Source organism: Puma concolor, chromosome E1 (assembly GCF_028749965.1).
Source record: "Puma concolor isolate L17-30 chromosome E1, mPumCon1.1.hap2, whole genome shotgun sequence".
Taxonomy (NCBI): domain Eukaryota; kingdom Metazoa; phylum Chordata; class Mammalia; order Carnivora; family Felidae; genus Puma; species Puma concolor.
The window spans coordinates 62,627,307-62,651,090 of NC_141680.1; the positions used below are offsets into that span (position 1 = coordinate 62,627,307).

The 23,784-nt window shown below is 57.1% G+C and overlaps 4 protein-coding genes and 1 long non-coding RNA gene across 9 annotated transcripts in view; 2 read left to right on the forward strand and 3 right to left on the reverse strand.

Annotated features, from left to right (window-relative positions):
- Positions 1–6,494, reverse strand: part of NPLOC4 (NPL4 homolog, ubiquitin recognition factor) — a 62,614-nt gene extending 56,120 nt beyond the window's left edge. The window contains exons 1-2 of one of the 2 annotated variants that reach the window (XM_086685581.1): positions 6,309–6,494; positions 2,339–2,419 (exon numbers count right to left, since the gene is read on the reverse strand). In XM_086685581.1, the coding sequence (XP_086541707.1) occupies positions 2,339–2,419; positions 6,309–6,323 (96 nt within the window). In that variant the 5' untranslated portion in view covers positions 6,324–6,494. Of the gene's footprint in view, positions 1–1,970; positions 2,145–2,338; positions 2,420–6,308 lie in introns of those variants that run through there. The other variant, XM_086685582.1, reaches the window with a different exon arrangement.
- An 86-nt stretch (positions 6,495–6,580) lies between these two features.
- TSPAN10 (tetraspanin 10) lies at positions 6,581–16,013 on the forward strand. Of its 3 annotated transcripts, none has more exons than XM_086685587.1 (5): positions 6,581–6,778; positions 8,061–8,233; positions 11,502–11,648; positions 13,240–13,814; positions 14,954–16,013. In XM_086685587.1, exons 3-5 carry the CDS (start codon positions 11,613–11,615, stop codon positions 15,447–15,449), a joined length of 1,107 nt encoding a protein of 368 aa, XP_086541713.1. In that variant the 5' UTR covers positions 6,581–6,778; positions 8,061–8,233; positions 11,502–11,612; the 3' UTR covers positions 15,450–16,013. The 3 variants fall into 3 exon arrangements, with proteins under 3 accessions (XP_086541713.1, XP_086541715.1, XP_086541714.1); XM_086685589.1 differs by having other exon boundaries at positions 8,064–8,233; XM_086685588.1 differs by lacking the exon at positions 6,581–6,778 and adding an exon at positions 7,509–7,788.
- A 719-nt stretch (positions 16,014–16,732) lies between these two features.
- PDE6G (phosphodiesterase 6G) lies at positions 16,733–19,920 on the reverse strand. Its single transcript, XM_025927634.2, has 4 exons — positions 19,794–19,920; positions 18,174–18,450; positions 17,724–17,764; positions 16,733–17,335 (listed from the first exon to the last, which is right to left on the reverse strand). Exons 2-4 carry the CDS (start codon positions 18,317–18,319, stop codon positions 17,259–17,261), a joined length of 264 nt encoding a protein of 87 aa, XP_025783419.1. The 5' UTR covers positions 18,320–18,450; positions 19,794–19,920; the 3' UTR covers positions 16,733–17,258.
- LOC147574596 (uncharacterized) lies at positions 18,270–22,231 on the forward strand. The gene is made up of 2 exons (XR_015243687.1): positions 18,270–20,819; positions 22,052–22,231. It is a non-coding gene; the product is annotated as an uncharacterized LOC147574596 (long non-coding RNA).
- OXLD1 (oxidoreductase like domain containing 1) lies at positions 22,157–23,713 on the reverse strand. Of its 2 annotated transcripts, none has more exons than XM_086685595.1 (2): positions 23,669–23,713; positions 22,157–22,756 (listed from the first exon to the last, which is right to left on the reverse strand). In XM_086685595.1, exons 1-2 carry the CDS (start codon positions 23,696–23,698, stop codon positions 22,331–22,333), a joined length of 456 nt encoding a protein of 151 aa, XP_086541721.1. In that variant the 5' UTR covers positions 23,699–23,713; the 3' UTR covers positions 22,157–22,330. The 2 variants fall into 2 exon arrangements, with proteins under 2 accessions (XP_086541721.1, XP_086541720.1); XM_086685594.1 differs by lacking the exon at positions 23,669–23,713 and adding an exon at positions 23,559–23,662 and having other exon boundaries at positions 22,157–22,736.
- Between the last annotated feature and the right edge of the window lie 71 nt (positions 23,714–23,784).

Here is a 23,784-nt window from a genome sequence, read left to right on the forward strand (position 1 = left end):
TTAGGTTTCTCTGAAACCTGAATGTAACCTGTTTGACAACCCTACTTTGCTACCAAGCACAAAAGCCTCAAGTTAAAATCAAAATCATATTCCTACATGGTCACTACAAATTTAAGAAATTTCCGTACCACAAAGCCTCAAAGAAAAAAAGAACTGCATGCAGGACTCTAATGGCCGGTGTTTACCACGCAATTGCCTAAGCAGTAGCTACTTAATGCTTAATCTCAGTCTCAGATGATCTCTCGAGAATTCCAGAATGCACCGTACCCCAGCTCGACCCCTAGGAGCAAGCTGACCTCGGTCAGCAGCTACAAAAAGAGCAAAGAGGAGGAAATTAGAATTTCTTAAAGACTCAGAGATTCTCCTCTCTGGCGTCCAGCGCAGCTAATTCTCTCTCCTTTTATTCTTATAAATATAGCCCTGTAAGCAGTGCTATGGCATTATGATAGCAACTACCTTTTAGAAACCAAATTTCCCAAGGGTGGCTGGGTGGCTCAGTAAGTTAAGCATCCGACTTCAGCTCAGGTCATGATCTTACGGTTCGTGAGTTCGAGCATCACATCAGGGTCTGTGCTGACAGCTCAGAGTCTGCTTTGGATTCTATGTCTCCTTCTCTGTTCCTCCCCTACTCACACTCTGTCTCTCTCAAAATAAATAAATAAATGTTAAAAAAAAAAAAAAAAAAAGAGGGGCACCTGGGTGGCTCAGTCGGTTAAGCATCCGACTTCGGCTCAGGTCATGATCTCGCAGTTCGTGAGTTCGAGCCCCGCGTCGGGCTGTATGCTGACAGCTCAGAGCCTGGAGCCTGCTTCCGATTCTGTGTCTCCCTCTCTCTCTCTGCCCCTCCCCTGCTCATGCTCTGACTCTCTCTGTCTCAAAAATAAATAAAACATGGGGCGCCTGGGTAGCTCAGTCGGTTAAGCAGCTGACTTTGGCTCAGGTCATGATCTCGCAGTCCGTGGGTTCAAGCCCTGCGTCGGGCTCTGTGTTGACAGCTCAGAGCCTGGAGCCTGTTTCAGATTCTGTGTCTCCCTCTCTCTGACCCTCCCCCATTCATGCTCTCTCTCTGTCTCAAAAATAAATAAACGTTAAAAAAAAATAATAATAAAATAAAAAAAATAAAACATTAAAAAAAGAAAGAAAGAAAGAAAGAAACCACGGCTGCCTGGGTGGCTTAGTCAGTTAAGCGCCCGACTTTCGCTCAGGTCATTATCTCATAGTTTATGAGTTTGAGCCCCCCGTCCGGCTCTGTGCTGACAGCTCAGAGCCTGGAGCCTGCTTCAGGTTCTGTTTCCCTCTCTCTCTACCCCTCTCCCACTCATGCTCTGTCAGTCTCTCTCAAAAATAAATAAACGTTAAAAAAATTTAAAAAGAAAGAAACCAAATTTCCCAAATAAGTGTTGTGGACCCACTAACAGATGACAGCCCAGTGATCCTCCTAAATCTGTTTACTTCCCAGGCCTTCAGTTTCCACCTTTGTGAAAAAAAGAAAAGATCAGACTACATGACACTTAAGATTTCCCCTGGCTCTAACACTCTATGACCCCGAAACCTTTTCTGTTTATGAAAATGAAAAACAATATTTATTATTACAAAGGTAACATCTGCTCACAACAGATTCAAATAACACAGAATGTATAAAGGTGGGCACACTTTTTCCCCTAAAGGAAAGTATATATTTTTGCAAGCCATATGGTGTCCGTCACAACTACTCAGCTCCTTGTTGGAGTTCAAGAGTAGCCAGACGATACATAAACCAGTGAGTGTGGCTGGGTTCTGATACAACTTTATTTACAGAAATAGGAGGTCAGGGAAATGCAATCAGCGTGCCGAGGGGGAAAAAAATTAGTCCGCCCATGAGCCATAGTTTGCCAATCTCTGGCGTGGGGTATAAAGCAAGGGCCACTCTCCTCCCTGGGTGACCCTTCTTAAATCTGGCTGTGCTCTTTCCCATTACATTCTGTGCTCACCCAACACATCTGTGCACGTGGCTCTAAGTCTCTAGGAACAAAGTGGATCACTCTATACGTGTTTTTAACAACTCTCCTTTGGTGGACAGCTGAAGTCTTTCACTCTCCAATTTTTCATTCTCGTAAACACCAGTCCCGTGAACTATTTTTCCACTCATCTTCGGCCCCCTGGTCCTACGAGTGTAAGCAATGGTCAGCTGTGACACGATCTGACGCCGGGTCAGTCCAATCCGTCATGACAGAGAAAAGCAGTGCCAGAGGCTGAGCTAGGGAGTGGGCAGAATCAGGAGAGGAGGAGGGAAGAGGCAGCACAGACGGGAAGGGAGCAAAAGAGCAGGGGAGGGAGGACACACCCAGGCCACAGCTACCTTTTTCAGAAACGCTGCGGCTGTTTCTCTCTTCGTGGCTGTGATCCGCTTCACCCCGTCCGGGGACTGGACACGGATTATCTGTCACAAATGAAACAAGGTGGTCACCACATGGATGAGTAAGCTCCCGACCTACCACTGAAACTAACATCTGCAGTCTCTCAGCATCTGGGTCACCGAAACTTAGAGCCAAACCTCACCCTTCCCCTGGCAACACCCAACCCAGTATTTCAAAAGATGAAGCCGAGGTAGAGGAGATTCACCACCACAAGGGAAGAAACTCCATTGCCATTTCACTCAGAGAAACACTTCAGGTTTTAACCACTATTCACAAGGAAGATATCTGAAACACTTAACATTTTTCTCTTCGGATTTACAAAAACAACAACAAACAACAGCAAGAAAAAACTCCTCCATGAACCATGAACAGCCAGCCAGGTTCTTTAAAAAAGATCTCACCGTGTTCCAGAATCCGTACACAAAAAGTAGAGTGATCTAAAAGAATCACAGGAAACCTTCCAATTTGTGAGCTTTAATAAAGAGACTAAAAGAAAAGAAATAAAGGTGTTTAACACCACAGTGAGCTTGGCAGGGTTTTAAGAAAAAATATCTTTCTGGCAGGCCTGGAAGGCCACACAAAGAGCACCACTTTCTAGGACTGGATTTTTATGCTGATCAAAGTCCTTGGGGGGCGGGGGGTGGGGAGCGAGCTGCCACGCAAGGCCCACCTTCCAAGTGCCTGCCTTAGTCAGGGAGCGTGAAAGGACATGCCCTGCCAGGAACAAGACGGACAGCGCTCCCAGGGACACCTGGGACAGGAGGAAAGGGCAGGAGCACAGCACCCAGTGCTCCCGGTGCACTCTCCTCCCAGCAACTTCTGCACTGTGCCCCGTACAGAAAACCACACACACACCAAACAAACAACAGAACCCTTTACACATGGAAAATGTCACAAGCCATTGTTTTTAAAAAAGGTTTTCACTGGAGCCACCTGGCTGGCTCAGTTGGAGGAGTGTGTGACTCCTGATCTTGGGGTTGTGGGTTCAAGCTCCACGTTGGGTGTAGAGATCACTTAAAAATAAAATCTTAGGGGCGCCTGGGTGGCGCAGTCGGTTAAGCATCCGACTTCAGCCAGGTCACGATCTTGCGGTCCGTGAGTTCGAGCCCCGCGTCGGGCTCTGGGCTGATGGCTCAGAGCCTGGAGCCTGTTTCCGATTCTGTGTCTCCCTCTCTCTCTGCCCCTCCCCCGTTCGTGCTCTGTCTCTCTCTGTCCCAAAAATAAATAAACGTTGAAAAAAAAAATTAAAAAAAATAAATAAAATAAAATAAAATCTTAAAAAAAACCAACAACAGAATTTTAATTAAAAAATTTTTTGGGGGGCGCCTGGGTGGCGCAGTCGGTTAAGCGTCCGACTTCAGCCAGGTCACGATCTCGCAGTCCGTGAGTTCGAGCCCCGCGTCAGGCTCTGGGCTGATGGCTCGGAGCCTGGAGCCTGTTTCCGATTCTGTGTCTCCCTCTCTCTCTGCCCCTCCCCCGTTCATGCTCTGTCTCTCTCTGTCCCAAAAATAAATAAACGTTGAAAAAAAAATTTTTTTTCACTGATTCACAACAAAATGCCACGATGGCTTTTGATCTACTGCCTGCTACTTTCGAACAAAATAAGAATCATCTAGATTCTCCTCAAGTAGCTGGACTGTCTCATTTTCTACTTTCACTTGACTGAAAAGGCTTTGTCTCCACAGTTCTCCATTTTGAAGATTTTGTTTTGAATAACTCTTAAGAAATCCCAATTGTTAAGAGCACAAAACATTTTCTGTTTGCTTAACTACATCTGTTCAACTTTCTCCCTCGTCAGTGAGGAGCGCAAATACAGATTCTTTTGAGTTTTGATTTCTACTCCACTTCACTCTGGACTGAACACCGAGAAAAACGTTTCCACGATGCACAGCACGGGCAGCAAATACTTCCATTTGTTCCCGAAATCTGTCTGCAACACTGTGGCACGTTAACAAGAGCTGCGTTGCTCTGTGGGAGATTTTGTGACCCTCCCTTTGACCGTTCACTTCGGAACAAGAGCCTGACACTCCACCTCTGAGCTAAAGGCCAGGCTTACATGTTTCTGGAATGTTCTGAAGCTTAAGAAGTCTTTCTATTTGATCATTGCAACAGGGCAGAGTCCAGGTTTCTCAACTAAACCCAGTATTTAACTCCAACAAACGTAATTTGTACCGAGGGAAGTTCTAGCTTGGTCTCTGACACAGGCCACAAAATAGAATACACAAGGAGAGGCAGAGACACACAGCCTCCTGCTAACTTAGGTTTCACTATCTAGAAAAAAACGAGCCTGGAACACTTCTTGGAGAGTCCAAGCATTAGCAAGATAAAAATCAGTTACACCCACAGTTTCTCACCTAGCCTTACACGCACCAGTAGAAAAATGTCCTTTTCTAAAACATGTTTGTCCGTGGCTACTTGAACTAAAAGTATGACAGTAAAGAGAGGTTGAAAGTAGATCTGAATGCTGATTCTCATCCTTTTCTTAGAAGTTACCGACGGGGTGCCTGGGTGGCTCAGTCGGTTCAGCGTCCAACTTCAGCTCGGGTCATGATCTCACGGGTTCGTGAGTTCGAGCCCTGAGTCAGGCTCTGTGCTGACAGCTCGGAGCCTGGAGCCTGCTTCGGATTCTGTGTCTCCCTCTCTCCCAGCCCCTCCCCCACTGGTGCTCTGTCTGTCTGTCTGTCTCTCTCTCAAAAATAAAAATTAAAAAAAAAAGAAAAGAGGGGCGCCTGGGTGGCTCAGTCAGCTATGCGTCTGACTTCAGCTCAGGTCATGATCTCATCACTCCGGAGTTCTAGCCCCGCGTCAGGCTCTGTACTGTCAGTGTGGAGCCCGCTTCAATTCCTGTCTCCCTCTCTCTGTGCCCCTCCCCAGCTCACGCTGTCTCAAAAATAAAAACATTTAAAACAAGAAAAGAGTCAACTTCTCTTAGGTTTCTCTTGGGGCATTTGTTCCCTCTGCTCGTCCATGGGAAACATGGAGGAGACACCAGGGGGCCTGCGTGGCAGCTGAGGGAGGGCTAGAGGAAAGCCTCCAACTCCAGAGCTCCTTCCTGTAGACCCAAGACATCCACAAGGGAGAATCCAGGCCAGTCTGGACCCCCCAGCCAAACTGCAGAAGCCATCACTCCACTAAAGCAGGAATAGTACCTGCCACCCAATACTGCTTTGCTTCCCCCCCAGAAATCCCAAATATTCCTTAACATTAACCAAAATTCTTCTGTCCACCTGGTCTGTTGATTTTTTTCCAGCCACATTTACTTCTGAGAGGGAACTTGCTACAAGTAAAGGTAGAACTGTTTTGTTTTCCGATTTGGTTTTGTTTTGTTTTTTCCTCCTCGTTTCCACTGACTTCTTTAAGGGGCACGGCGGGGGGGATGGGGGGGAGGGCATGCCAATTCCTAATTCCTGGTCACAAGTCAAATTCTAAAACGTCCCCTTTCAAACAGGTAGCTGTCAAACTGTCCTTGCCACCGAGGAGCAGGAGGCGGCGAGCCGCCGTGCGCCCCCCGCCCGGCACCCCGCGTCCGCAAAGGCCCATCTGGACACAGAGCTCTCTCCTCGCCGGAACTCTGAGCCGGCACCTCCGGGGCCCGGTGCGCGGGCAGGGGCGCGCCCCGGCTCCGAGGGCCCGCCGCCCCGCAGCCCTGCCCCGCAGCCCGGCCCGCGCCGGGGACGTGGTGGCGGAAGGCCCGCGGCCCCGCACCCGGCCCGGCCCGCCCGGCGGGGCCCGCGCGGCCCGCGTCGCCAACGGCCGGGGAGGGGCGGACGGGCGGACGGACGGGAGGGCGGGGACGGCGCGAGCCCTCGGCCGGGAGGCGGCGGCGGGAGGCGGACCCCGCCGCCCCACAGGCCGCGCCGGTAAATCTGCTGCCTCATCCCGGCGCCCCGCTCGCGCTGTCGCCCCACTCACGATGCTCTCGGCCATGGCGGCCGATCCCGCCTCCGGGCTCGAGCCCCGGGCCGCCGCCGCCTGCCGCCCCGCGGGCCTCGCAGCCCCGGCCCCGGCCTCAGCCCCGGCCTCCCGCCGCCGCCGCCACCGCCGCTCCAGCTTCGCCGCCGGCCGCCACCGCCGCGACGTCCGGCGCCTCGCCCAACGCGCTCCGCCGGCAGCGCAGCCCGGAAACTGAGTTCCGGCCCTCCAACGGCCCGCGCATGCGCAGGCGCGCGGCCCCGGAGCCCGCCTCGGAGCCGCGCGCGGAGGCCAGGGCCCCCGCCCGGCAGGCGGGAAGGACGCCCCGGGGACGCGCTGCTTTCTGAAAGCGCGGGCCGTGCGGAGACAGTCCGACTCTCACCCAGAAGCCATCCCTGCTGGCTGATAATTGAGGAAACTAGCACGCCCTCCGTCTTGCCGGTAGCATGCAGAGAAATAATTTCAGGAAGGTAACGTCACACTTTCATGCTACGAAAAACGAAAAAAGGTATTGCCAGGAATCCGGCAGAAGAGAAACAACTGAATTTAAACTGTATTTAAGGTCAACATTTCTCCGCCCCAGAGATGTAATATTCTAAACTGTGCCGCCAGGGCCAGCCTCACGGGCCACCGACTGGCCCAGAGGCCCCGCCCCGTGCTGGGTTCGACGGTCAGCTGCCAAGGGCATAATGTTCAGCTAGGAGCCCCTCCTTGTTTTGCACTGGGCCCTGCAAAGTCCGTGGCTGACCTTGCCCATGACTGTGGGGGAGCGTTATGAAAACTTTTAAAGGCCAGAATCCGTGTTGTTTAACCCCGTGGCTCAGCTTCAGGTTGTATTTATCCCCTGTGCTGGAAAGTTCAGGGGACTGCCACTCTCCTTTCCTCCCTGTCGGCACCTCCCACCTTCCCCGGCTCTGTTATTACTGCTCCAATACCAACGTTTACACCACCATCTGTTCTAGAATCTCAATCTCAACAGTCATTTGAGCTTGCCCTGTTCCGTCTGTCAACAGATAACTTTTCAAGTGTCTTCTCTGTGTGTGGCTCGGCTAAGCTAATGCCGGGAATAGAGCAGAAAGAGATCCCCTGGGGGAGTCTTCCCAGCAGGAGGCAGGTTGTAGGTATACACGTAGGTATACGATGTCCAGTAATGGACAACCAGAGCAGGGGAGGGGGTGGAGGGTGATAGAGACTTTTATTTTTTTCAGTTTGTTTATTTCTCTTGAGAGAGAGAGAGAAGGAGAGCGAGAGCACAAGTACAGGAAGGGCAGAAAGAGAGAGAGAATCCCGAGCAGGCTCCACACTGTCACTGTCAGAGCCTGATGCAGGACTCCAACTCATGAACCGTGAGATCGTGACCTGAGCCTAAATCACGATTCGAATGCTTGACGGACTGAGCCACCCAGGCGCCCAGAGGCTATCTGAAAGCAGATGGTCAACAAAGACCTCTCTAAGGAGATGGCGTGTGAGCGGGTCCTAGGTAAAGTGAGCGATACGGGTATCTGAGGGAAGAGTGAAAGGATGAGGGGAAAGCATGTGCAAAGGTCCGGCGGCGACCTGAGAAGTGCTGGGTGCTCCAGAAGCAACAAAGCAGCCAGCGTGGCTGGAGTACCATGAGTGAGGGCAGGGGAGGGCTGGGTCAGGAAGAATCACGTGAGACATGGAAAGGCTTTTAAATTCTATTCTAAATAGAAGTTAGGAAGCCTTTGGGGGGAAGAGAGCAAAGAAGGCATGCTCTCCATTATGTTTCAGAAGGATTCTCCGGAAGCTGAATGGACAAGAGACGGCGGGGAAAAGCAGGGAGACGGGTGAGGAGGCTGATGCCATAGTCCAGAGGACAGCGGGGTGACAGCGAAGGCTGAGAAGTGTCCAGATCCAAGACAAACTCTGGAGGGAGAGCCGAAAGGGTTGCCTGGAAGATCAAGGTACTGGGTTTTATTCTACCAACACGCACCCTTCTATTTCCTGCTCCTCTTTTACAGAATGGCCTCTGGTGTTTTTGCTTCTCTTCTATCCAAACGTATTCATTAAAAAAAATGTTTTAGGGGCGCCTGGGTGGCGCAGTCGGTTAAGCGTCCGACTTCAGCCAGGTCACGATCTCGTGGTCCGTGAGTTCGAGCCCCGCGTCAGGCTCTGGGCTGATGGCTCAGAGCCTGGAGCCTGTTTCTGATTCTGTGTCTCCCTCTCTCTCTGCCCCTCCCCCGTTCATGCTCTGTCTCTCTCTGTCCCAAAAATAAATAAACGTTGAAAAAAAAATTTAAAAAAAAATGTTTTAATCTTTATTTATGAGAGAGAGAGAGAGAGAGACAGCAAGCAGCAGGGGAGGGGCAGAGAGAGAGGGAGACACAGAATCCAAAGCAGGCTCCAGGCTCCGAGCTGTCAGCACAGAGCCCGATGCGGGGCTCAAACCCATGAACCATGAGATCATGGCCTGAGCCTAACTCGACGCTTAACTGACTGAGCCCCCCGGACACCCCTATTACACTGACTCTTTAAAGTTCTGTGGTGGTCGTTTCACTTTGTTAGGGCTGCCGTAACAAAATCCCGCAGACTGGAGAACTTAAATCTGTTTTCTCATGGTTCCGGATGCTGGAAGCCTGAGATCAAGGTGACCAAGTTCGGTTTCTTCTGAGGCCGGCCGCCTTAGCTGGCAGACAGCTGTGTCTTTCCTCTGTGCTCAGGCATCCCTGGTGTCCCTCTGTGTGTCCCAATTTCCTCTTCGTACAAGGCCATTGGCCCATTTGCCTCATTTTAAGTTGATAACCTCTTTTTTTTTTTTTAAGGAAATTTCAAAAAAAATTTTTAACATTTATTCATTTTTGAAAGAGAGAGAGAGAGACACAGAGTGCAAGCTGGAGAGGGGCAGGAAGGGAGACATAGAATCTGGAGCAGGCTTCAGGCTCTGAGCTGCCGGCACAGAGCCCGATGCGGGGCTCGAACTCACACACCATGAGATGACCTGAGCCGAAGTCAGCCGCCCAACCGACTGAGCCACCCAGGCGCCCCAGATTTAAATATATTAAGATGAAATTCTCAGGGTGCCTGGGTGGCTCAGTCACTTGAGCATCCAACTCTTGATTTCAGTACAGGTCATGACCAGGGTCATGGGATCGAGCCACATCAGTCTCCGTGCTGAGCATGGAGCCCATTTAAGATTCTTTCTCCCTCTACCTCTCTCCCTCACTCACACACTCTCTCTGTCTAAAATATGAAATGATATGAAATGAAATAAAAATGAAATTCACGTAACATGCTGTTAACCATTTTAGAGTGGACAATTCAGGGGCATTTAGTGCTTTCAGAATGTGGTACAACCACGTCCTCTGTGGTTCCCACACATTCCCATCACCCCCAAAGGGAAACCCCACCCCATTCAGCAGCAGCCCCCCATCCCCCTCCCCCAGCCCCTGGCAGCCACTGATCTTCGTTCCGTCCTTACAGACTTACCTATTCTGAGTATTTCACGCGACGGCATCCTACAGTGTGGGCTTTTGTGTCTGGCTTCCTTCACTGAGCGCGAATTTTCCAAGGCCCAGCTATGTTGTAGCAGGTGTCAGAGTTCTGTTCCTTTCCGTGGCTAACATTCCATTGGGTGGATGGAGCACATCATTTGGATTATCTGTTCTTCGCGGATTCACACCTGGGCTGTTTCCACCTTTTGGCAGTTGTGAATAGTACTACTGTGAATATGCGTGCATGTGTATTTGTTTGAGTCCCTGTTTGCAGTTCAGGACATACCTGGGGGCCAGATGCCTCACAGTGGGGCTCTCCCTCAGCACTTTAGGTAAGACAACACCCCTCCCCCAACTCTCCTGCCTCCTTTCCTGGCTTCATAACTCTGGCGACCATATAAAATCACATATATTCACGTATCTATTCGCCTACTTTGGGACTTCCGCTTCCTGCTGACAAGTTGAGTTTTTCCACTGCCGTATCGCCAGGGCTCCGACAGTCCCTGACATATATTCGTGGTCTCTTGCGACAGTTATCTGTCGTAGGATTGTGTATCTATTGTAAATCCATTGTGATGGTAATGGGGTGAAACAAACTCTTCCAAAACTTAGCGGCTTCGAACAACAGCCACTCGTTTGCCTCACGGTCCTGCAGGTCGGGAACGTAGACTGGGCTCAGTTGCGTGATTGTCACATGGGAACACGAAGCCGGAACACAGATAATTACAAAACGAAGCCAAAAGGAGCACATTAGAAGTGAAAAGTGCCCCCAAAAGCCCAGGAGAGGGGAGGCCTCCGCTCGCTGGGCAGGATGTGGTCTGGAACTGGACACAGGGAGGAGATTTCAGGGGATGGCAAAGGTCAAGGGCACTTGAGTGCTTGGCAGGCAGCCCATGTTGCTGGACTGTAAGACGGGGGGGGGGGGGGGGGGGGGCTTGGATGTCAAACCGAAGCAGCCAAGAAACACCAGAGGAGAGGATGGTGAAGACAGCAGGGCCTGTGGCATACCTGCCCCGGAGGAGGCCCCCCAACTTTCTCCTGCCATGGAAACATGTGCTCTCCCAACTTCCAGAGATCCCTGCGAGCCAAGGACTCACCTTCGTATCATAATCCCACACATCACAAGGGAGGGAGGGAGGCGTGGAGAGGTATGCGCCCGTGTTGTCAAAGCACTGGTATCGGGTGGGCATCTGCTCTGAGCCTTGCTTCCCCCCACCATCCAAGCCAGGGAGAGGGGCCAGGAAGTACAGGGCCAGACAGCACCCTGTCTGCACAGCAGCTGCATGGCCCGGGTTCGTCCAAGCTCTAGGGCCCAGTGGACACGGTGAACACAGTCCTGCCCCTGAGAAGACAAACTCAGAGGGAGTGGGGAGCCCACGTACCTCAAAACCAGGAGGGACGTGATCTGGCCAGTAGACACGGCCTCGTTCTTGCAGTGAATGAATCGGGAGGATAACCTGGCATCTAGCTGCTGGCGGGTCTCCCAGGATTGTTCCTGGGAACCAGTTCGCGGGTCTGATTCCCTGGGTGAACTGACGGAGCCGACCTGCCAGGCCGAGGCCCACCCTGGGGGCCTGCAGCGGTCACCACGAGGTGGCAGCCGACCCACATCACGCCTGCACAGAGCCTCAGGGAATCCACAGAGGCTCTCCGTCTCAACAAGCAGAGGCTGCCTTAAGCCCTAAAATGTGATGCCTCACATGATCTGGTCATGACTGTGGCCTCCTAGCTCGGTTCACAGCTCAGCCGGCCCCGACTGCACAGCTCACAGACCGGCCGAGGACACGGCACCAGCTCTGCGTCCCAGCTAGAGAGGCCAGGCAGGGGCCCAGCGCACCTGTCCTGCTGGAGAATGGAGGAAGGGGAAAAGAGCCCCCTGCTGGTCCAGGTAAGCCAGTGCCCTGTTGGCCTCAGCCCCGGATTGGAGGTGTCTCCACCCCCCCCCCAAGGCTCTTGGGAGGACAGGCTGGGTTCACCCCCACCCTGAGCCTTGCGGTGTGCTGGGACCAGCCAGCAGGTGGGCGCCCGTGAGGAGCTAAGTTTAGGATGGGGGGTTACTGATCAGGCACCCGACCGTCACCCCGCACCTTGCTCCAGCTCCGAAACGTTTCCTGTTGTTGCCTTGTGTTTGACGTGGCTGCGTCCATGCTCTGGGAACGGGGGGACGGTGCCCACTGGGGCCTTCGGGACCTCCCTCTTGTCCTGCTCATCCACCTCCACCTGTGACTACGCCCCCACCAGCCTCTTGGCCTTCTTACCTGCCCTGGTGCCCCCTTCCCCCCTCCTGCTCCCCCCTGCCCCCCACAACCTGGTGCCAGCAACCTGCCCTTTTGCTCCTACTGACTGTTGGGGTCTCAGGGGCTGATAAGTAGTTCTCTTCTCCTCAGCTCCAAGTTCATAACGGATGAGGTTTTTTGTTTTTTGGTTTTTTTTTTTTTTTAAGTCTTTTTTTTTTTTTTTAACGTTTATTTATTTTTGGGACAGAGAGAGACAGAGCATGAACGGGGGAGGGGCAGAGAGAGAGGGAGACACAGAATCGGAAACAGGCTCCAGGCTCTGAGCCATCAGCCCAGAGCCCGACGCGGGGCTCGAACTCACGGACCACGAGATTGTGACCTGGCTGAAGTCGGACGCTTAACCGACTGCGCCACCCAGGCGCCCCACGGATGCGGTTTTGATGCAGAGTCAGATGTGGGGTCAGGGGAGGGGTCAGCACTTCCCGACAGTCCACACCTGGCTCGGCCAGTGCCCCAGAGGGTGGCTGAATGTCCTGCTGGAGGGCCCTGAATCCTACAGAGCCCTGGTCTCAGGCCGCCCTTCTCCCTGCCCTGGGAGCCTGCCTCCTACAGCTGTAGGCCCGGTACCACGTCTGTGCTCTGACAGTGGGACCAGCCCAGCAGATCCTGGGACAGTGGGGCTGGTCTCAGAGGGGGGAGCAGAAAGGGCAGTCCCCTGGGCCAGCCCTTCTGCCTGACAGCCCCCACCCCCCTGGCCTAGGTGGGGAAGCCCCTCTCTCCACTGCACATACAGACCAACCCACACAGATGCTTTTCCAAACCCGGGGTAACCGGCTGCCTGCCCCGTGCCTGCGCTGCGGGAAAGTCAGGGGGCCTGACCCACATCCTTCATCACACGGGTGGGCGGGGGGAGATAAAGGGCAGGAGCGTGTTGGTGGAACGGCTGCTTCTCTGGATCCCCTTGCTCAGTCTGGACCGTGAACTGGCAGGGTACAGGCAGCCCTTGTTCGAAAGGAGGTGGGCCCTCACCGTCCCCTCTGCCGCCTGGCTGAACACGACGAGCCCGGAGGCCACCACGTCCCCGGCCTCCGAGGGTCTCTGAGCACCCCCTTCTCTGTGCACTGTCCAGCCTCTTTCCCGCTGCCGGGCTCTGACCCCTGGCCGCGAGGAGGAGGCCACCTCCCTGTTGGTTATCGCATCGTGCTGGTGAAGTCTCCCTGTTCATCCCTCCCTCCTCTGCAGGACCCCGGGTGCCAGGAGGGGCCGCTCACTTCAAGCCGTCCAGGTCCGGTGCCCCAAGAGGAGCGGGTCTGGAGGGCAGGCCCCGGGGGAGGCCCGGCCTCCTCCCTCCCCTTGGGAATCAGCTGCCTGAAGTGCCTGACCTTCCTGCTCAACTTCCTCTTCTCTCTGCTTGGTCTGCTGGCCCTGGCCATCGGGCTCTGGGGCTTGGCCGTCAAGGGGTCTCTGGGGAGCGTCTGGGGGGCGGCCCTGCCCGAAGACCCCATTCTGGGACTGGTACTGGGGGGGCTGGCCGTCAGTGCGGTGAGCCTGGCGGGCTGCCTGGGGGCCCTGTGTGAGAGCGCGTTTCTGCTCCGCTGCTTCTCGGGGGGTCTCGTCGCCTTCCTGCTGCTGGAGGCCGTGGTGGGTGCCCTGCTGGTGGCCCTCTGGGGCCCACTGCAGGATGGCCTGGAGCACACCCTGCGTGCGGCCATCACCCACTATCAGGATGACCCGGGCCTGCGCTTCCTTATTGACCAAATCCAGCTTGGGCTGCAGTGCTGCGGGGCGTCTTCCTACCGGGACTGGACGCGGAACCTGTGAGTCCCAGGCCCAAGGGGGAGGGACGGTCCCCAGCGGCCAGCAGACCGGGCCGCGCACTCGCTCGCGTGGGCACACTCACTCATGCACGTGCTCACGTGGACACACTTGCATGTATGCACACACACGTGCACGTACACACTCTTGGGCCCGTGTTTCTGCTCCCTCTCGTGGACCAGGACCAGGTGGACCGAGATCGAGCCAGCAGAGTCAGAAAGTCACTTTTGGGGGTGTTTTTGTGAAGGTCATCGTACAGGACATCTCAGTGTCAAATGAAAATGACTTTTAGGTTACTTGGGGACACGGCTCTGGACTCCACGGCTCTCCCTCAACAGCGTGTGCACGCCGGTGTCCGTGTGCGAGCATGCGTCTGTGTGTGCATGGATTTAGGAACACGGTGTAGTGTATTTTTTACGCTGTGCCTGAGGACAACCGGCCATGAGAGACAGAGCCATACAGAGGCTTGAAAAACAGCCATCTGTATCCAACGGTCACTCAAACATGCCGGGCATTCCAGAAGCATCCATGTGGGTGTTCTCACTCGCGGGCTGTGTCTGACTTTGGATTGGTGGCGGGCCCCTGTGGGGTCACGTTGCCACCTATCCTGCCGGCTTTCGAGTCCTTGTCTTGGTGAGGCCCACTCTTCCGGGAGCTGAGAGCAGGCCTGTGAGGGAGGGCAAGGGGGGTGACCTGGAGGCACAGGACCCTGGACCCCAGTCAGAGGCCGGGGACACTGGGCTGCTGCCCGGAGGCGGGGGCCGTGAGGAGAGCAGCTTCCTCCCGCCTGGCGAGCTCCTCCCAAGTGCTGCCCCTCACTCCCCGTTGTGACCCCCCGCAGGCTTCCGCCCACCTGCCCCCTCCAGTCCTGCCTGTTCAGACCAACTCAGCAGCCCCCACCGAGCGAGGTGGTCTTCATTCCCCCCCTCACGAGCTTGTCTCCCCTTGAACCCTGTCACCAAATACGTCCCTTCTAGCCGAGATTTTACAGGTGCCTGCATGTGCGCAGGGCTACTGGATGCTGGGATAAGCTCCGGAAACCTGGGTACTGTGTGTGCACAAGTATGTGTGCGGGCGTGCACGCATCTGTGTGTCTGCGTGTGCCCTCCAGACTGACGCCCAGGTGTGCCCGCCCTTACAGGTACTTTAACTGCAGCTCCCCGGGGGTCCAGGCCTGCAGCCTTCCTGCCTCCTGCTGCGTCCACCCCAGGGAAGACGGAGCCTCTGTCAACGACCAGTGTGGCTCTGGAGCCCTGCGCCTGGACGAGGATGCCGCTCGGAGAGTGGTGCACCTGGAGGGCTGTGGCCCTCCTCTCCGGCGTTGGCTGCGCAGGAACGTGCGGGCCGCGGGCGCCTACGCCATCGTGGTTGTGGCGGTCCAAGGGGTGGAGCTCCTGTTGGCCAGCCAGCTGGTGAGGGCCCTGGCCGTCCGCCGGGGGGAGGTGGACAGCCCCAGAGCCGCAGGGACGGTGGACAAGGCCACCCACGCCTCACACTCCGTGAAACGGCCCCTGCCAAACTGGCCCAGCGCTGACAGCCCAGGAGGACCCCCAGGGAAGGTGTCCTACGGCATCCCAGACGCCCTGGCCTCCTCCACCGGCTGTGCCTCCGGCCCCCCAGGGCCCCCCTTCCCCTGAGGGCAGAGCACGTCCGCCTCCTTCCCGGTTCCATCAGGCCCTGCTAGAATGAGTCCCTGTGCCACCCCCTGATTTCACGATCTTTTGGGGACTTTTGTTCTCCACCACTGAGTCGGGCACTGCCTGCTCCCTGGCAAACGCCGCTGTGACCTGAGCGTAAGCTGAGCCTGGTGGGTGCTGCTGGCCGCTGTCTGCCTCCTCTGGGGACGCCAGGCAGAGCCACCCAGCGGGCAGGGAGCGTGTGGGGTATGGAGACCGGAAGAAATCCTGCTGCCAAGCCCCCAACTCCAACCTCCACCTCCGACCGCCTCTGATGCCTACCTCCAAACCCTGCCCCTGACCTCCACTCTGACCCCGCCTCTGACACTTTGCCTAGGATGTCACCTGTGACCCCCAGTCTTGATCCCAGCCCTGATGCCTCACTCTCTCACCACGGCCTGGGTACCTGCCCTCCTCTGGGGTCACCTCGCCCTTTCCCACCATTGTGGTGGTTGAGGTGGGGCCCAGGCGGGAGTAAACTTGAGCGAGAGGCAGCATCCACACAATAAACAGCGCCGGTGTTAAGCGGGCAGCGTGAGGAACCCTTACCTAGCTAAGCACCTGCAGATCGGCTGCCAGGTCAGGAGCCGGCCTCTGCCAACTCCTCACTGCGGGCACCCCGATCGCACTTCATCACCATCGGTGACCCTCTCACATTAACGGGACCCCAGAGGGCCCTTCCCAAGAGTCACGTCTGCACTGTGCTGTGTGCAGACGCCCACAAACACACCTGGCCCGTGTGGACGCACACTTGGGTGGCTTCCGGATGGTGACTGCTGCTGGGGACAGTTCCACACAGGTGTGTGTGTGTGTGTGTGTGTGTGCGCGCAGGTGCGCCTGCTTCCCCCGGGTGTGGTATCGGGCGGAGCTGCTGGGTCACGGGCGGGCGCCCATCCAGCTTTCGTGGACCACCGAGGACAGGCTAGCTGGGCCACTGAGCAAACTCCACAATCTCTGCGCCTGTTTCCTCACCTGTGGGGCAGGGCTAAGCGTCCCTCCTCCCGGCAGGAGCTGCGGGTGGGCTCCGGCAGCCGGGTGTGTGCGCCTTACCCCCCAGCGTGTCTGGCCTCGCCGGGCGTACCTCCAGCCACCACAGGCCCAGGCTCAGCGCCTCGTGGGCGTCCCTCCCCCTCAGCCCGGCCAGGCCCCTGCGGCCCCCGACACCCTGCACCTGTACCCGTGCACTCCGGCTGGAGACCCACACCTTTGGGCCCCGCCCGCACCACGGCACACTCTAGACGAGCGAGGGGAGGCATGCTGACTTTATTTTGCAACACGGACAGCAAGCATGGGCCGTGGCGGGGAGGTCAGGTTTCCTGCTGGCGTGATGGGTTTGGAGGGGTGCCGCGCTCTTGCTGATGCCACCGGGACGCCGCCCCCCGCCCCTCCCCCGCCACCAACCCAAGGGCACCAGCTGGGAAGGACTGGCGAGGGGGGCTTGTCCTCACCACCAGATAGCAGGACGGGAGCAGGGGGTGAGGGACATTTCTGGGAGCCCTGCCCTGGCTTTCCAGCCCTAAAAGAAGATCTGCAGGTCCTCTGGAAGTTAAGCAGGGCCTGACCGGGCCCGAGATGTCCTGCAGGGAGACGGGGGGGCTTCTGGTAACTAGCATCTAGGGTCCCAAGGTTGTCACCTTGCAAGGGTCTCCAAACACAAACTGGACAATCCGGACACCCTCGGGGGGATGGGCTTCCTCACAGGAATCCTGACCAGGGGTCGGAGCGGGCAGCGGGGGGTAGGGCCCTGGGACTCCGGGTCAGGCTCTCGCGCTAGATGATGCCGTACTGGGCCAGTTCGTGCAGCTCCAGGTGGTTGAAGGCCTCCCATGGGCAGATGACCGTAATATCTGCAGGAGAAGGGACAGTGGGACCAGGAGGGTCATGGCCCCAGGGGCCACCATCCCCTCAGGGGGTGAGAGGAGTCCTGGGTGCGGAGCCCTCCCCGCTGGGGCACACCAGCCGGAACGGGCCGGGTGGAAGACGGTGGGTGCAGTAGGCCAGGTGGAGGGAGGGACGGCAAGAGCTCCCCATGGCTTTCCAGCCCCTCCAAGTCCACAGCGAACCCACCGAGCGGGAGGTCTAAAGCTCGATATCGGGGCAGAGAATGAGGGACGGGCTTGGGGCGGCGCCCTAGGTGAGCTTCTGCCAGAGGAAGGAGAGGAAGGGTGGGGCGGCAGGCAAGCCCACAGGTGGGGGAGTGGGGGGGACCTGGGAAGACCCTCGAGGACCTCATACCTGTTCCCAGGCCTTCCATTCCAGGGATGTCATCCCCAAACCTATAGGACAGAGTGGTCAGGGCCAGCGGCCAGGAAAAGAGGAGTGGGGGTGTGTGGGGGGGTGTTCATGCACTTGACCGCAGACCCCTGAGTTGCCCAGCGTGCCCTGGCTGTGAGTGTGTGTGCAGGGACACACGTCGGTGGTTGGCCTGTGGCTGAATCCCTCGGTGGCAGTGAGAACAGTCTCCAGACCCATTTGGCAGTAACAGGTAGAGGGGGACAGGAGCCCCGGAGCCCTCCCGCACCCCCATGCTGAGGGGGACCCTCAGGCCCTCCAGAACCACCCCACCCTGTTAGGACGATGGGACCACCCTCAGCCAGGACAGGACAGCTGAGCTCCCACTCAAAGTGTAGCCCCGCCTCCTTCCTGTGTAGCCTGGGGCTGGGCCCCTCCCCAAGCCTTGCTTACCCTTGGACGCCTTTCTTGGGGGGTTTGCTCTTGAACTGCCTGGTTTGCCGCTGCTTAAATTTGGGGGGCCCTTTCCTGGGAGTGACAGGCCCCCCAATCACCCTGGTGGCCGACCGGATCTCGGCCTTGGGTGGCTCCAGGTTCATGGCCAGGATGGCGGAGACCTCTGGCTTCTAGACTTCCTCACGCTGTGGGCTGGGGGCACACCAGGCTGGTGGGGGGAGGGGATCCCAGTCAGCCCCCTTGCAGGTCTCAACCCAGAAGAACAGAGGAAATCCTGAAACACGAGATCCTGGGCATGACCCCGACAACAGCCCCCTCTCATCTCCAGGTGGGGCTCCAGCTGGGGTCAGGCAGAGGGGATGAGAGTCCTGGGTGGCCCTGCAGGTGCACCCCCCTCGGATGGGTGGGGACACTCTGTCTCATTCCCGGTGGCATGCCAGGCAGCTAGTAGTGTCAATGAAGAATGACTGAGAAAGGGAGGCAGCGGGCTGGCCAGGGAGGGGCGTGTCTCGGAACAAGTCCAGAGCTCAGCTGTGCAACCCTCCCCTCCACCCCAGCAGCTTCCTCTCTCAACTAGTAGACTCTTTCACCCCCCACCCCACCCCTGGCCACTCGCTGTGCTGAGGGACTGCTCCGGGCACCAGTGCCACCTGCTGGTGTCCCTGAACCCACTGCATAGGGTGAACTCCCCTCTGCCCCTCCCGCAGAACCTCTCCCTGGATGCCCTAAGCCCCCTGACCCTGCTCAAGGGCGACTCAGCTTCCCCTAAGCCTATTAGCTCCAGAGGGAGACCCTAATCCCTCAGGGCCACTGTGAGCCTGGAAGGTTCTGGGGCTAAGCCCATGACACAGACAGGAGCCCCTGGCACTGGATACCCCAGGCACCGCCTCTTGGGACCCATCCCTGGTATTGTGGGCTGCAGTGCCTGAATCCAGCCTTGGGCCACTGCCAGCTGCCTGCTAGAGCACCAGGGCTGAGACTGGCAGGCGAGGACAGGTGGGCCCACCCCGAGGAAGGCTGGGTGGTGGGTGTGGGCACCCGGTACCAGGGGGACCCCACCATGGACCTTCTCTCCCTAAGATTCCGCCTCCATGCCGAGAGGACGTGCACGGGGTCCAAGGTGCATGGCAGCGGGTCTGGTGGTCCTGGCTGCTCAGACCCTGTGATGCCCACTCCTCACAGCCTAGACGGTGCAGGCTCAGCCAGACCCTTCCCCAGTCCCAGGCCGTGGGCCTGGTGTGCGCAGCTCTGGCCCAGACCGAACTCCTACTCTCAGATGCTGGCCTCACGGAAACCGCCGTCTAAGCTCTCCCAGCTGCCCCGGCCCCAGCCCAGCCTGTGGCTGATGCCCACTCAAGTTGGCTGGGAGTGTGTGGCCCAAGGTCCCCGGACCATTGCTGGCCTTGGGGGCTGCCTGCAGCCACTGTTTGATATGGGGGAGCTGAAAACGATTGGCTGGGCAACCTCTCTGAATAGGACAGCAGGCAGACCCCCACAGACCCAGTCCTCAGTGCGGTGGCAAAAAGCCCGCCAGCTCCCCATCCTCGGGGCAGATCCCCACCAACACCCTTGGGTAAGTGGCCACCAAGAAAGGCAACCAGGAAGGTCACTACTCACCACGCACTGGGCAGGTCTCAGGGGGCCACGGGTGTGAGTGACCAGGTCTCCTTCAGCAGGGTGCGGCTGGAAATTTATCCTGCCTCTGGCTAAACCGATTAGGATCGTCCCCTGACGCTACACTAATGAGATCATCAGGGCCATTCGGAAGGGCAGAGGGAGGGCGCCACCTCCGAGGATTCAGGGAGAGGAGGGAAGGGGCTCGGGTGTGGTCTGGGGTCCAAGGGATGAGCCAGGGATGTGGTCGGGACAAGGGATACGGTGTGCGATCACAAACAGCTGGGGACGGACAAGACCCTCTCCTGAAGCTGCTCATCTCTGAAGCGAAGAAGAAACTGGCTGCTGTCCTGGGTCTCCCCCGCTTTCCATCCTCCGAGTTGTAAAGAATCTGCCTTCACGGCCCCCAAGTCCCGCATAGTGTGGCCACTATCCACTTCTCTGATTTCATCTGTATCCCTCCCCCTCGCTCTCCGCCTTTGCACCGGCTGCCCCCTCCGGTGGGTGTATTCTGCACCTGTCCTCATTCCCCTAGCTCCCTCTTCAGAGCTCCGCACCAGGATCCCTTCCTTAGGGCGACCCCTCAGGCTAGACCAGGATACGTATTTCACAGGTCCTCATGGCAACCGGAACTTTCCTTCATCACTCTTACATAGTCGTTCGTTGGAGCAATGCTTGTGTTAACCTCCGTCTTGCACGTTACAGTGGAGTGGGGCAGACATTTCTATTGGACCCCGGCGGCTAGCCCAGTGCCAGAACGTCACAGATGGTGAAGTACCTGGGAAACAAACAGATGCACAAGGACGAGACCCACACCCGCATGCGTCTCAGCAAGCCTGGTGTTATGCTGCCCTGGCAAGACTGCCACGTTCCACGTGCAGGAGGGGCCTGCCTCGCTGCCAGGGACAACACCAGTGGCTTCTTGATGGGGACAGCTCACATCACACAGGCCTCTGCTAGGACTGTTGAGCTCTGAAGCGAGGCCAACTGAGTAGCATGCACTCGAGGTATACGTACATGCATACACGGGTACGTATACAAAACCTCTATAAATCTGATTTTTTTTTAAGTCTATTTTGAGAGTGGGGGAGAGGCAGAGAGAGAGGGAGAGAGTCCCAAGCAGACTCTGCACTGTCAGCACTGATGCTGACGTGGGGTTTGATCTCACAAGCCATGAGACTATAACCAAAGCTGAGCCAAAACGAAGCTTCGGTTGCTTAACTGAGCCACCAGGCACCCCATAAACCTGAATTGTTGAGAAAAATACAGAAAACTTCTATGTCTCTGAGATAAGCTACCCCTTCAGGGAGGCCCAGAGCCCACCAAGCTTTGCTGTGCTGCTGTCTCGGGAAAATCTTTCTCTTCCTGGGCCGTTTTTCAATCTGTGTGAGGATGCGGTTAAATTAGATGCTCTGAGATATAGTCCAATAAATGTGTCACCATAAATCAGGTTTCTCTGAACCAATCAAAACCCTGTTTCTGGAGGGCACTCAGCTGTTCGGAAAGACAGCCTAAGCCACAGGGGTCTCACTAGGCTCACATTTTCTCCCACTCCCTGGCCCACACATCTGCCATGTGATACGCTAGCTTTACATTAAAGCCCCTACTTGGGAAGACCTATCAGCTCAAACCTCTCACGAAATTCTAGTACAATCTTAGCTTTTTCTTTAAATGAGAAGAGATAAAACAGGCATAAATTCCTTTAATCCCTGCCTCGCCCAGGCTGCTCGTATCAGCGCTTGGAAATGCTGGGGGAGGGAGAGAAGGTGGGACAATTTCCATGCTGGCGGTGAGCAGGAGAGGTGGGCAGTGAGGACCCTAAGACAAAGTCCTACCTGGGCTGGATGGTCCAGCAGCCAGGTCTGCAGCCGACCAGGCTGGTTTCCTGGAGGCTGATTCTAGGGCTGATGCCCTGGCCAATCGCCCCGATCCTCGGAGCTAAGTGGGTTGGAAGGACTGAAGGCTCGGGCCCCGGCGGTGTATCTACCGCCTCCCCCCTGGCTGAATGGGTATCTCCCCAAGGATCCCTGCAGCTGGAACAAAGGGGCCCTTCCCAGGCTGCCCGCGGGCGTTCATGCCTGCTACAGGCCTTGCCAACAGCAGCTTCGAGGGACCAGATGGCTCTCCCTCTGCTGCAGCACTGAGAATAACCAGAGCTGACCTCGGGGCAGGACTTCTGGGACGCTGGGAGGCAGAAGGGGGTTCCTGGGGTCGTCGTCACATAATTATTCAAAAGAATGGAGCTTACGTTACCCTTACAGGTTGGTAAAGCTGTAGGCCCTCAACAAATGTTCGATCGCAACCTGTACCGTCTTTCTGTGACAACGCAACGTCAGTCCTGCACACGACAACACGGAAGCCTCCGGTCTGAGCACCACAGAGAACTTATTTATTCCCAGATGAGGTCAATAAATAATTCTTCCTACTCCTGTCTGACACCAGCCTCGTGAAGGGCTGTGAATGAAGCTCCGTGTTGCTTCCCGAGGAGGAAGGAGCTGCCAGGCCGGGGCCTGTCTGGGTGCGGGTGTGGGCAAGCCGGCTCAGCCTCCACTCCTCGCTCGGAGCTGGATCTCCATCCTGAGGAAGGCCTTGAGGTTCTCGTCAGCCACGTGTTCCTCCAGGGCGGCCAGGGCCCGCTCCCCGCCATCCTGGTAGTGCTGCAGCAGCGCGTCCGCATACTCCACCCACACGCACTTGGGGCAGCCACTCATGCAGCAATTTGTGGGGGGTTCGAGCCCGGGGGGCAGGGGAAATGGGGGTTCCAAGGGGCCCCTGCCAGGCAAGGAGGACTTGTGCTGCCTGGTGCCCTCTGCACTGGACTGAGAGCCCACCTCCACGTGGTCCTTCCCGAACTCTCCGTGGCCTTCCCGGGCTTGGACCCAGGCACAGTGCTGGTAAAGAGTGCTGCTGCCTCCAGGAAGCCTTCGGCACCGGCACCAGCCCCAGCTGGAGAGTCGCCGTGGCCCCTAAGGAGACAGAGGCTGGTAAGGCCTTGCCTGCCCCCGGCTCCAGGGGAATTTCGGCCCCTGTCATTGGCAGGGGGCCCCAGGTGCTTCTCCACTCCCTCATCTCCCATGAGACCTTACACAAGTTACTTCACCTCTAGACTCAGTTTTCCCTCTGTAAAGTGGACATAAGCGCTGCTATAACACACAACTCATGAGAAATGCTGGCTTCGGGTACAGGCACTGGGTGCGCCCTCCAGCAGATGGTGGTGTGGGGGGTACCTTGGCACCTCCAGCTAAGAACGCTCTGCTCCTTTGGCAGAATGGGGGCGGGGCGGGAGCCTGTGAGCTCCGGCCACACAGCTGCTTCTCCCTCTCCAACCAGCGCAGCCGCGTCCCTGTCCTACCAGCCTGATTGCGGACACCGCCCCTTCATCCCTGTTTTTCCCCAGGTCATCCCCCAAAGGCTCCGAGGGCAGCCCTCCCGCTTCCTATCCGTTCTCCGGTCCCAGCCCCGGCCCCAGGGTCCCCTCCCCTCTCCACTGTGTCTGGGGCCCTCAGCACTGACAGACGCGGCCCTGACTCTATCCATTTCCCTAACTCTTGCGAGGAGCATCAGCTCCTTGTTCACCGCAGCCTCCCCAAAGGGCTCGCACACAGAGGGCGCGCAAGGGACACTGCTGAGCGGGTGGGTCCAGCGCAGGGCGGTCCTTCCCGTGGAGCCAGGGCAGGCAGCCACGGTCCCCTGCAGGCGGGGAAGGCAGGACGTCTCCAGTCCCTGCCGGTCCCGGCCTCCCGAACGCGCCCAGCCCCGGCCCCCGACCCGCTGGTACTTGCCGGACACCGGGCAGCGGCGGCCACCGCCCGGCCTCCCCGGGCCAAGCTCCGGAGCAGCATCACATACGGCCCAACCCACGCACACGCGCGCCTCACCCCGCCCACCGAGGCGTGAGGGGCGGCCATTCTGGCCAATCCTGGCCCGCCAGGAAGCGGCACCGCCCCAATGGGCGCGGGGCTGAGCGCAGGAAGCGGAAGTGGCGGTCGTGGGG

Bases quoted from the DNA above. Each gene is read 5' to 3' on its own strand.
- OXLD1 (XM_086685594.1), bottom strand. From the start codon at position 23,632: ATGCTGCTCCGGAGCTTGGCCCGGGGAGGCCGGGCGGTGGCCGCCGCT. The intron at 22,737-23,558 runs GTCGGGGGCCGG...GCGACTCTCCAG, and splicing joins TGTCCGGCAAGTACCAGCGG to CTGGGGCTGGTGCCGGTGCC.
- TSPAN10 (XM_086685587.1), top strand. From the start codon at position 11,613: ATGGAGGAAGGGGAAAAGAGCCCCCTGCTGGTCCAG. The intron at 11,649-13,239 runs GTAAGCCAGTGC...CCTCCTCTGCAG, and splicing joins AGAGCCCCCTGCTGGTCCAG to GACCCCGGGTGCCAGGAGGG. The intron at 13,815-14,953 runs GTGAGTCCCAGG...CCGCCCTTACAG, and splicing joins CGGGACTGGACGCGGAACCT to GTACTTTAACTGCAGCTCCC.
- PDE6G (XM_025927634.2), bottom strand. From the start codon at position 18,319: ATGAACCTGGAGCCACCCAAGGCCGAGATCCGGTCGGCCACCAGGGTG. The intron at 17,765-18,173 runs GTAAGCAAGGCT...TCTGTCCTATAG, and splicing joins CCCAAGAAAGGCGTCCAAGG to GTTTGGGGATGACATCCCTG. The intron at 17,336-17,723 runs GTATGAGGTCCT...CTTCTCCTGCAG, and splicing joins AATGGAAGGCCTGGGAACAG to ATATTACGGTCATCTGCCCA.